Source organism: Dysidea avara, chromosome 3 (assembly GCF_963678975.1).
Source record: "Dysidea avara chromosome 3, odDysAvar1.4, whole genome shotgun sequence".
NCBI lineage: Eukaryota > Metazoa > Porifera > Demospongiae > Dictyoceratida > Dysideidae > Dysidea > Dysidea avara.
The window spans coordinates 27,163,307-27,176,093 of NC_089274.1; the positions used below are offsets into that span (position 1 = coordinate 27,163,307).

Here is a 12,787-nt window from a genome sequence, read left to right on the forward strand (position 1 = left end):
AGCTAGAAACAAGCCACCCGTAGAGAGTTCAGCTAGAAGAAGTTACATTGTAGAGAGTTCAGCAGTTTAGCTGCAAACAAATCACCCTGTAGAGAATTCAGCTACAAACAAGTCATCCGGTAGAGAGATCAGCTAGAAGGATCACCTTGCAGAGAGGTCAGCTACAAAGAAATCACCCTGCTTCATCTTTTCTTCTTCCTGTAGTAAAGAAAAAATGACAGGTTAAAATCCCTAAAGCCGGCCTATTGGGGTATACAAATACAAAAAGAAGTGAAATCTAATCCAAAACAGCCAAGCTGTAAAAAAAGAGTGTGGCCCTGAGAAAGGCTATGGTGAAAAAAGATGTGAAATCCAAGGTGGCGGCCAAGAAAAGGCTGTGATGGTAGGTTAATGGTAAAAATTTTAATAACAACAATTCAGGTGAATTTGGTGCCGCTTGGTCTTGGCACAAAATTCACCTGAATTGTCGTTATTAAAATTTTTACCATTAACCTACCATCACAGCCTTTTCTTGGCCGCCACCTTGGATTTCACATCTTTTTCACCATAGCCTTTCTCAGGGCCGCACTCTTTTTTTACAGCTTGGCTGTTTTGGATTAGATATTATTTTACAGGTTACACATTCCGGCTAAGTGTATTAAAGATCCCACCAGTAGCTATCCTGTACTGGTACATGGCCAAGCTAATTAAGTATAGTATTAAAAAAAATTGATTACTTGGCTAAACTACAAGTAGCTAATCAAAATTTGGCACACTTGGTGATTTGTTACATCTAGAGTACGTACACGGATTATTAGATAGAAAATTTTGCTCAAAGTGGTCATAAAAATAATTCTGAAGTTTATTGTTGATTGTGGCAGGGTGTAACAGTTAAGGCCACTCCAAATAAATTCTCTGTTTCCCGTCCTGGATTCAGGCATATTTGTATGCGGGCGGGCGGTCCATTTCCATTATTTCATAAGATTGGCAGCTTTTCAAACCATTTCTTGTCCGGCACAACCATATAAAAGAATGCTTAGCTCGTTCCTTCCTTAAGTTTGTGCCAACTTGATAGCACTGCTGACACGTGAGCTTACACTGTTCTACTGAGCCTGTCAGAATGCAAGAATAACCGGAAAACAATGGAAGAATACGGAATAATGGAGCTAACAGTAACCAGATGAGGGCGGTGGAAGGGAAACAGAGAATTTATTTGGAGTGGCCTAGGCGTAATTTGCTTTTTTTTCGTAAAATAACAAAATTTGTACGAAAATTTTTATACAAAATCGAACTACTCTAATAGAGCAGTCATTTACGTAAATCATACGAAAATATTTTTATCACGAAAAAAATTTGCACGAAAATAAAGCGAATTACGGTAATTGGTAATGCATTCCAGAGGCGTGGTAATCTATAAAAATTGCGACTGTGATTATCTGATTTTCTTATATGCTGTGTTTTGTTGCTAGTTGCTTGACGGGTGGATCTGATTGTGAAGTGTAGCTACATGGTCTTTAATATTGAAAGAGCTGGTAGGAAATTTCAAGCTGGTAATAAAAACATAATATTGTTAATGTCAATGATGTATACATAAAGGGAAGTAACTTTAATTTCATTAGATATATTCTGTATAGTCACCAGTCATATTATACAGAGTATAACCATGACTGAAGCATAGGGATATAACTGCAGGTGTAGAGGTATAGATGACCTCCTATATAAATTGCTTTTTATTTCTATGATCCCTACTTAAATATAAAATTTCTAAATTTTTACCTATGTTTGTTTACCTTAAAAAAAAAAACAATGACTGGTGAACAAACGCGTATTACGTCAAAGGACAGAATGGTACTGGCCAGACATAATAAGTGCCCTGACTATCAATGCCACTGCTCTATTGTCACATTCTTATTGCTTAAGAAGTTTAAAAGATGATCCTCTATTACTATCCTCATCAATTCAATCCAAATCTTTGGATCTATTTAGAAGAAGCTTTCTTGGTATGATCACTGACATATGGCTTCTATTCCTTTAGACACCAGGCTAAGAGGTTCTGAAGAGGGATGGTCTGCTGTTTTGAAACTGTTACAGAGACATCTTTGTGTTTAATTCTACGTATGTTGTATGTATGTTCTTTAGATGATATCGTATAAAACGCTGTTGTCACTTCACTTTGTTTTCAGCTTCTGTTTAAGTATATAATATGTTGAAAGTGGTATAGATCTTATAGCTGTTTGTGTTCCATATAATATAGGCACATTCCTAAAGCTGTATGCTATCAAGCCACCATTGCATGCACTGCATGGTTCTACTGAGATTGTTTTCAGAGTATGATGACTACTTTTAATAACCTCCTTGCAGGTTCCTATAGTGAGAATTATAGCAAGTATACCTGCCTGCATATAAATTGTCTGACCTCTACATCTCATTACAAAGCCATGCACTGTTTAAAAGCCTATAAAGGAGGAAGTTATATATACAGACTTACATTGCATTACTAAGTGACCATTTAATTTCCAGGGGTGTTGTATCTCCAGATTTATTGTGTGATTGTGCATGTCTACATCCTTTAGGTGTGTGCACTTTTGTACCCAGTACATATGTTGATGCTCTGTTTTATCTTATAATTCTTACCAGTGTGTATAACCATGAGTTGATGTATAATTTGGCTTGATTTATAATCATTCAGTCTAATTTATTCTTGTGTCATCATTAAAATGATTGGAATTAGCATTGCAATGTTCAAGCATGTCAGCAACCCTAGACCCTAAGTCTAGGTCTTGGTACTACATACCTTGAAAAATGTTTTGAAGGTTGTAAAAGTTGTCTTGTTCAAGCACAAACTATCACCAATTAAACTCTTATAGAAGTGTGCATGGCTTGTGCAATAGCATAGAGTTTTATAGACCACATGCAATGCTGCTATAATTGCTCTCAAACTTTTATACACATAGCTATTATGTTATTCTCTCACTTTTACCGCCTAATTGTTTGACTAAGTGCTGAATCAGAGTTTACTCTACATCCGAGCACAATGGTATTGTGGAGGGTTAAGGAGTAATAGAAGGTTGTTTGGTATGTTTACAGGAGGTTCTGAGGCCTGTTAAATCAAATAAATCTTTATTTGCAAACATTTCTTCCAGCGCGGAAGAGACAACTGCAGCCACTACAATACTAGCTGTTGTACCATGGCACTTTTGAATCATTTACATTGTGTATGGTTTTCATCCCTTGAAAAATATATAACAACAAATTTCTAGTTAAAATAATTGTGTATGAGTCAGATGGAATTACACCATATATATGCTAATGCAGACATGCATAATTGTTTTACATCGGTACATAATGTACATAATAAATATAATATAGCTACAAATAAATATGATATAGCTAAAGTATAAGTATTATTATTGTACAAAAGAAACACTTATATACGTAGAATCTATCACAGATCCTTTCTAGATTTCAGGTTAAGAATTTAGAATAACATTTTTTCAGCGATTTGTATTCTTGTTCATTAATCTTGTTGCCTTGAATGTATAATTTGCTAGGTCTAAAACTACCATTTAAAGATTTTGCTATCTTCATAATACCATCTGTTTCGAGAAGATTATCCTCCAGGTGAATTTCTTGTAATCTAGGATTCTGTGATGTAAAGTGTTCTATGTGATCTGCTGCTTCTTCGGTGATATCATTGCAGTTGAAGTTTAGTTTAGTAAGCATAAATGTATGGGGCAAAGCAACTGTAATTTTTCTAATTCCCTCATCTTGAAGATTATTCTTATTGAGATTGAGCACCTGTAACCCTGCATTATGTGCAATAATGTTGGCTATATCACTTGCTGCTTCTTTAGTGGAATTATTATTTCCTAATCCTAAATGCCTTAAATTTTTGATGCCACATAAGCTTTTGACTACTTTTATGATGCCTGTATATTGTAGATTATTCCCATCAAGTTTCAACACTTGTAGGCTTATATTGTGTGACAGAACAGTTGCTATATCATCTGCTGCTGCTGTAGTGGCGTTATTATCCTTTAATTCCAATTGCTGTAATTTGTAAGTATTTCTCAAGCTTTCAAGTATTTTCTTCATTCCTGTTTGTTTTAAATTATTTCCATTTAGATTAAGCACTTTTAGATTCCTGTTTTGCAATAAAACAAGTGCTATATCATCAGCTGCTTCCTTAGTGGCATGGTTATTGCCTAACCCTAGGTGTTGTAACTTAAAGGTACGATCTAAAGCTTTGGCTATATTTATAACACCCACAGCTTGTAGATTATTTCCAGTAAGGTCAAGTACTTGTAGATTTGTGTTGTGTTTTAAATAAGCTGCTATATCATATGCTGCTTCTTTAGTAGCATAATTATTTGGAATTTTTAAGCAAGTAAAATTTGAAGTAATATGCATGCGCAATATTTGTGTAAGCTTTACAATTCCTTCTGTACGTAAATAATTTTGACTTATGCTAAGTTCTTGAATGTTTTTATTATGTAAAAGAACATCTGCTAACCTGTCTGCCGCTGCTTCTTTTATGTTGTTGTTGTTAAGTTTCAGTTTCCTCAGTGTCAAAATGTTTTGTAAAGCTTGTGTTAATTTTATACTGCCGGTTGTTTGCAAGTTATTGTCACTGATGTCAAGCACTTGCAGATTACTATTGTGTAAGAGAATATTTACTACGTCATCTGCTGCTTCTTCAGTAATATTATTGTTACTGATGTGCAGTGTACAAAGTGATGAAGTATATTGTAAACCTTTTGCTATTTTAATGACACCAAAAGTATTGAAGTTATTTCCATTAAGGCTAAGCACTTGTATATTAGTATTGCGAGATAAAATAGTGGCAATATCACCTGCTGCTTCTTTAGTAGCATCATTGTCATGAAGGTATAGTTCTGTAAGCTTTGAAATGTTTTGTAATCCTTGTGCTATTTTTGTAACACCTGTAGCTTGAAGATGATTTTCACTAAGGTCAAGCACACGAATGTTACTATTATGTGACAGAATATCTGCTATATCACTTGCTGCTTTCTTAGAGACATTGTTGCCTCCTAGTCTCAGGGTGAGTAAAGAATGAGTATATTGCAATGCTCTGGCTAATTTTGCAATTCCAGTTGCAAACAGAGAATTCCCATTAAGATTTAGCACTGTCAAGTTAGTATTGCATAACAGTACAGCTGCTATATCACCTGCAGCATCTTCAGTAATATTGTTGTTACCAAACTCCAACTCACAAAGTGATGAAATATTCTGTAATTTTTTCGCTGCCATAATAATGCCTTTGTTCTGTAAATTGTTTTTGTTAAGATTTAGCACTTTTAGGATTGAATTATGTGACAAAACAGCTGTTATGTCATCTGCTGCTTCAAGATTTGCATTGTTGTCTTCAAGGCTTAGTGTATGCAAACAATGAATATTCTGTAAACTTTTTGTTATTGTTTTAACACCTAGTACTTGCAGATCATTTCTGCTAAAGTTAAGAGCTTTTAGATTAGTATTTTGGAGCAGAACGGCTGCTATATCATCTGCTGCTTCTTTAGTAATATCATTATGACTCAAATCTAGTTTAGTAAGTGTTGAAATTGTATGCAATGACTTTGCTATAATTATAATTCCTTTCGATTGTAAATTGTTTCCGCTTAGGTTGAGCTCTTGTAGATTAGTATTATGTGACAGAACGGCTGCTATGTTGACTGCTGACTCCGTAGTAGCATTGTTACTGCTTAGTAGTAATTTCTGTAAAGTATTAGTATTTTTTAAAGCTTCAGCAATTTTAACAACACCAGCTACTTGCAATTTGTTTCCATTGAGGTCAAGAACTTGTAGTTTAGTGTTGTGCATTATAATAGCTTCAATATCATCTGCCTCTTCTTTGGTAATGTTATTATCACTTAGATACAATTCAGTAAGTGTTGAAATGTTTTGTAATCCCTCTGCTATATTTTTAACACCACTTGCTTCTAGATTATTACTATTTAGGTTAAGTACTTTTAAAGTTACATTGCTTGATACAATAGCTGCTATATACTGAGCTGACTCCTTTGTAGCATTGTTACTTGCTAATCCCAATTGCTGCAAAGTATTAACATTTTCTAAACCCTTGGATATTATTTTGATACCTTCTTTTTGTAAGTTATTTCCATTAAGATTCAATACTTGTAAGTTTCTATTATAAGATGTAACACGTGTTATGGTTTTGCTACTTGCAATGTTTTGTAAACCAGTGGCTATTTTTACCATTGCTGTTGCTTGTAGATTGTTTCTACTAAGGTCAAGCACTCGTAAATTAATATTGTTTGATATCACTGCTGCTATATCATCTGTGGTTTTGTAAGTAATGTTGTTGTTACTGACACACAATTCCTCAAGTGTTGATATTTTACGTAAAACATTAGCAATTTTTCTAATACCTTTTTCTCCTAAATAATTTGCATCAAGTTTGAGCACTTGTAGATTAGGTTTGTGAGACAAAATATCTGCGGTATCATCTGCTGCCTCTTCTGTTATATTGTTGTCACTAATGCATAGAGAAGTTAATAATGAAAGATTACCTATGTCTCTTACTAGTCTTTTTATACCAGCTGCTTGTAGATTATTCCCATTCAGTTCAAGTACTTTTAGATTCTTTTGATTGTTTGATAGAACAACTGCAAGATTGTTTGCTGCTTCTTTAGTGGCCTTGTTATAACTTAGTTGTAGCTGTTGCAGAGTAAAAGTATGCTTCAAACCTTCTGCTACTTTTATAACACCAGTTGCTTGCAGGTTATTTCCACTAAGGTCAAGTACTTGTAGATTAGTGTTGTGTAATAGAACATCTGCTATATCATCTGCTGCCTCCTTAGAGGCATTGTTTTCTCTTAATATTAAGTGTTGTAAAGTATAAATATTTTTTAACCCCTTTACTATCTTTTTGATACCCACAGCTTGCAGGTTATTTCCACCAATATTGAGTGCTTTTAGTTGATTATTGTGTAATAGAACAGCTGCTATATCATCTGCTGTTTCTTTAGTAGCATTAACACTTTCCATTTGTAGTATTTGTAAAGTACAACAGTTCTCTAATCCCTTTGTTATTGACAAAACACCGTCTGCTTGCAAATTGTTTCCAGACAGATTGAGCTCCCGTAATTTAGCATTTTGCAGCAAAAAAGTTCCTATATCATTAGCTGCTTCTTTAATAATATTGTTGTTGTTGATTCTTAAACATGTCAAATTTGAAACTCTACTTAATTTTCTCATAATTTTTGAAATGCCACTGGTGTCAATGTAATTTTGACTAAGCCCAAGCTCCTGCAGGTTCGTGTTATGTGATAAAATAGCTGCTATACTTTCTGCTGCTTCATCAGTAATATTGTTGTTACTAAGATGTAACTGTTTTAATACATAAACATTTTGTAAAGCTCTTGTTATTTTTATAGTACCCTGTGCTTCCAAATTATTTCCATTAAGATTGAGTACTTGTAGATTAGTATTTTGTGATATAACAGCTGCTATATCATTTGCTGCTATTTTAGTGGCGTCGTTATTTTCTAGTTTGATGGTATGCAAAGTGTACGTACTAAGCAAGGATTTAGCTATTTTACGAACACCTATTGCCTGTAGATAATTATTATCTAAGTCAAGTACTTGTAAGCTTGTATTCTGCAAGAGAACTGCTGCTATTTCATCCACTGCTTCTTTGGTAATATTGTTGTTACTAAGATATAGTTCCGTAAGTGTTGAAATATTTTGCAATGCTTTAGCTATTGTTATGACTCCTTCTGTCTGTATACCACTTCCATTTAAATTCAATACTTGCAGTTTTTTGTTGACTGATAGAGTAGCTGCTATATGATCTGCTATTTCTCGGCTAGCATTGTTATTGCCTAATGCTAACTTTTGCAAATTGTGGCTATTTTGTAAGCTCGTGGTTACCTTAATGATACCAGTTGTTTGTAAATTGTTACTGTCAAGGTTAAGCACTTGTAAAGTAGTATTGTTGGATAGAATATCTGCTATATCATCTGCAGCATCTTCAGTGATACTGTTGTGACTGAGCTGCAGTTCAATAAGAGATGAGATGTTTAGTAAACCTTTAGTTATTATTGTAATCCCTGTTGCTTTTAAATTATTTTCATTAAGATTGAACACTTCCAAATTACTGTTGTGTGATAGAATATCTGCTAGAGATTTTGCTACTGCCTCAGTGGCTTGGTTACCACTTAATCCTATTTGTTGCAAAGTATATACATCTTGTAATCCTTCAATTATTTCAGTAACACCTGTATTTTTCAAATGATTTCCATTTAGGTCAAGTACTTGCAAATGCTTATTTTGTAACAAGACAGCCTTTATGTCATCTATTGCTTCTTCATTAATATTGTTATTGCTAACACAAAGCTTACATAGTGTTAAAAGTTGCTGTAAAACAGCAAAAATTTTGGTGATTCCTTTTGAGGTCAGAATGTTACAATTAAGGTCAAGTACACGTAAGTTGTTATTACATGATGTGATGGCCGCTATGTCACCTGCTGCTTCTTCAGTAATATTGTTATTACTAAGATATAATTCAGTAAGTGTTGATATTTTCTGCAAAGGTTGTGCAATTCGAATAACACCTGTTGCTTTTAGGTCATTACTACTAAGATCAAGTACTTTTATATTTACATTATTCATAAGAACAGCTGCTATATCAATTGCCACTTCTTCATCAATGTTGTTGTCACTAAGATGTACTTCAGTAAGAGTTGAAATATTTTGCAATGCCTTCACTATCAGTGTAATACCTTTCACATTTAGATTATTTCTGTTAAGGTTGAGCACTTGTAATTTAGTTCTGCTCGATAAAACTTCTGCTAGATCATTTGATGCTACTTCAGTTAAATTGTTGGATTCTAATCTCAGCTTGTGTAAATTAGAACTGTTAAGCAATACTCCTGATAATTTTGTAATACTGTTATCTTCAAGGTTAGCACCACAAACATTTAGCTCTTCAAGTTGTGTATTCTTATGTAAAACAGTAACTACATCATCCACAGTCTCATCACAAATGTTATTATAACTAAGCCACAATGACTTTATAGTTGACAAACTGAACATTGCTTTTAACACCATTTTAAATGTATCTGTAGTCTGAAACATGTTGCACAAGCGTAATGCTTCTAAATCAAGATTTTGTCTCTTAATTTCTTGAAGACATTCAGCACCAATATTTGTAATGCTGTAGTTGTCCATTCCAAACGTTTTAAGAGTCTTTACTGCCGAAGCTATTGATGTAACATCCATGCCCATATCATCTTCACCAATACAATATAATGATTGGAGTTGATGGTCGTGAAACAAAAAAATCAAATTTTTATGTATTCTTGCTTTAGTGTCACTTACCAGCGCACAGAGTTTATTTTCCATAGAACTGAATGAATAGTTAACAGACTTCATTAAATGCAACTGATATCGTGATACATTATATCCACATAGACTATTATTTATCACTGCTAAAAAATGCAGTTTAGCTCGATAAAACAATCTTTCATTGGTAAGCAAATCGTATATGTTTTCACCTTTGACAGCTGTCATTTCAATTATTGATATGTCCAGCTCTTTTTTGAGGAATGCTTTAAAAGTACTGACTACAACTTCATTTGGTAGTACACAGTTGATAACACACACCTCTGTTAAGCTTGGCATTTTACATAAATCAGCAATAGTTCCATGTTTGTTTAAATCAGATAGTTGACACGCTATCATGAACAGTCTGAATGCAATTGTGTGATCTATTGTCCTGATTATCATATTCCAATCAGCATTGTAAAAAAAATAAGCTTTTATGTTTCCACATGATACAACAAAATGGACTTCATTTTTACTCCCACATACGACTAATTTCTTCTTTACCATCTCTATCAGCTCGTTGTAAACAGTACGACTATTTTTACCATAAATTGTCAACTCTTTGATCTTCCAGTTAAGCAAAATTTCTGCAAGACTAAACGTAACTGAAGAAGTGAGGTTGTCAGTGGAAATAATTACCTTAGTTGCTACAGTCTTTATAATATTCTGGTGTTCACAAGCAACTTCACAATCAAGGTTACTTATATTACTATGGAGGAAATCTAACTCATTCCAAGTTTTTTTGGTCATAGTCAGATTGTTCAAAATTATGTGAAAAGTATCAAAACAAAATTGACTGTTATAAAATTTCCATGTGGTGATTGATGGTTCCAGCTGTAGTGCCTGCATTATTTGTTTATTAGTAGCATTGTACACTACTAGTGTATCTTTTGTAAGCAGAACCACTGAAGTACATTGACAAACAGATGTCAGCATTTCTATGCTTTTATTAGTGATAATGCAGCTGGTATGCAAGAATAATTCCTGTACCTTACAATCATTCTTTGACAGTATGGTACATAGGAATTCAAGTTTCAAGCAGCTACTCACTATGCAAAGAACTAACAGCGATCTTCTTCCAAGACCAATGATTAATTGTTCATATTCTACATCATTTAGTTCACAACCACTGAGATAAATAGCCGTAAGCATTGAATTAAATGACATGTCATTGACAATATCATCATATCTTACATTGTAAGCAAACAATGCATTTCCTTCAATAAGTTTTATTTTCAGTTGTCTACAGAAAATGTTGAACATTATACAGGTAAAGCACTGAACTATGTTGGCACTAATACTGATATCATCATGAAAACACAGATCATTCCTCCATGAAATTATTGATTCCACACTATTGGAACAAAGCAATCTAAGCGTTACAAGGAGGTTGAGCAGTTCCAAGTTCGACAGTTCACTCTTCAGTGAAATTGTGTTTATTATTCCTTGTACCTTTGTGTTGCTAACTATCAATCGTATACCAGTCAGGTTGGTGGTCAGTATCAATCTACCAATTTCATCTGCAAATCGATCAGGTAAGGAGGGATCATATATAAACAGTAAACCAATATTATCATTATTTTTTGACAACAAATTCCTAGCTGCACTGGTAAAATTTGTGGTAATGCGTGTATCAAGAATATGAATATGCTTTGGCCTCTGCAAAGAAAATAAATCATTTTCATCAGATAAGGTACACTGTAGTAGATATATAGATTCAACTTGTACATTAGAAAGTAGCTCAATTATATGATGTTGCTCTTCTTTGTATGCAAACAGGAATGATCCAATGCGAATTACTTTTAAAGGGGCTGGTTCACTACTATGACAAATTATATTTTCAATATATGCAAGTAAATCAGTGATTTTTTTACTGTTGAGCATATCATTCTCTGTAATAATAAATTCTGATGTGTGCCATGATTTAAGTAAATCAAAAATATCATTTAAAGACGAAAAGAAGAACTGATTGTAGGAAAAGTCAACACTATCTATATGAACTATAAGCATAGTTCTCTGGTTTGAAAAACTTTGTGATAATATGTTGAGGCCACTCATTCCTATTTTGCACCCTGATAAATTAAGCTTTTTCCATGTTTTATTGATTGATCTAATGAGGAAAAATCCAAGTGTGTTAAGATCGTCTAGAGATAAAGGTTGATCACTGATATCTATTACTAGATCCTGAAATAAACTTCTGAATAATGAAACGTTGGTTTTATTTTTTGTTTCCAAAAGACATTGATACAAATGCAAATGTTTAATCTTGTTGTTTAAAAGTTTCTCATTTATGCTGCAAGTTCCAAACAGTTTTGTAGAAAGTAAAAACTAATCTCCAGAAAGAAAATATTAAATGCAACACTATTTCCACCAGTTATGCCAGCATACATGATCCAAGTATTGTAATAACGAACTGTCCAAAATGTGTCTTGGAGGAATTTAATTTGTTTTTCTTTGGTAATGTAGAAATATGATAAGCTGTCATGTACTCCTGGATTGAAAAATGTAGAAAATGGTATGTAACACAAGCTTTACCATCAAACCTTCTAACAGAGTTTAATAATCCCAGACCATTCCAATATTTGCTATCTTTGGTCAAGTTTGGACATATTTTCTTTAGCTCATCTAATGTGAATACCAATTGATCATATTTAAGAGCATCAAATGCAAATTGTGCCAACTCCTTATATACTTGGCTATGTTCATCAGGCAACTTGGATAAACTATCAATACCCCTAATAGAAATACCACTTTTTTGCAGAGATCGTTTAATAGTAATTTCAATAGACCTTTCATACATTTCTGTTTGAGTTGTGGGCAAGTCATTAATGTCACTCTCAGTCAAGCATAACAGTATAGTCATGTTCAAAGGAATGTAACAGAGTGCATTAATAGTTGGATTAGACTGCAAGTAATGTTGAATTTCTGCAACTCGCTCTTTTGAGTTTGACAGTGCAGTTTCAATATGTAACCAGTCGATCTTTTTCAGTAAAACTTGCAATTTCTACCATACAATCTGCGCTGTCATGAAAATGCAGTGAAGCAGTAGCACGAGAGGTAATTATTAGCAAACATTTTGATAACACCTGGTGATTAATTATATCAGCAACAAAGGAAGCTGTCCTGTCTTGTTCAGACAATTCATCATAGCTATCTAGAAGTATAGCAATGTCTTTGTTATTGTTAATGACATATTCTGCAATTTTGGTAGCTTTTTCAGTGTTTTTGCACAAATGATGTACGAAGTCATCAACTGATTTTATTTGATCTGAAGGAGAAAAGTCACATAAAAATACTAGGAACAGCAGCTTTTTTGAACACAATATTTTGGATTGAGCCCATTGATATGCAACCTCCTTAGACAAAACTGTTTTTCCTATTTCTGGTGCACCCTCGATTAGAATTTTGTTTGGATGGACAGATGTAGGCTCGCTAAGTG

The 12,787-nt window shown here is 33.6% G+C and overlaps 1 protein-coding gene across 1 annotated transcript; it reads right to left on the reverse strand.

Moving 5' to 3' along the window:
• Positions 1 to 3,232: 3,232 nt before the first annotated feature.
• Positions 3,233 to 10,944, reverse strand: LOC136250573 (uncharacterized). The gene has a single exon (XM_066042785.1). The coding sequence runs from the start codon at positions 10,609 to 10,611 to the stop codon at positions 3,445 to 3,447; it is 7,167 nt and encodes a 2,388-aa protein (XP_065898857.1). The 5' UTR covers positions 10,612 to 10,944; the 3' UTR covers positions 3,233 to 3,444.
• Between the last annotated feature and the right edge of the window lie 1,843 nt (positions 10,945 to 12,787).

What these genes read in the sequence shown, in the direction of transcription:
- LOC136250573 (XM_066042785.1), bottom strand. Translation starts at nt 10,611, where the DNA reads ATGTTCAACATTTTCTGTAGACAACTGAAAATAAAACTTATTGAAGGA.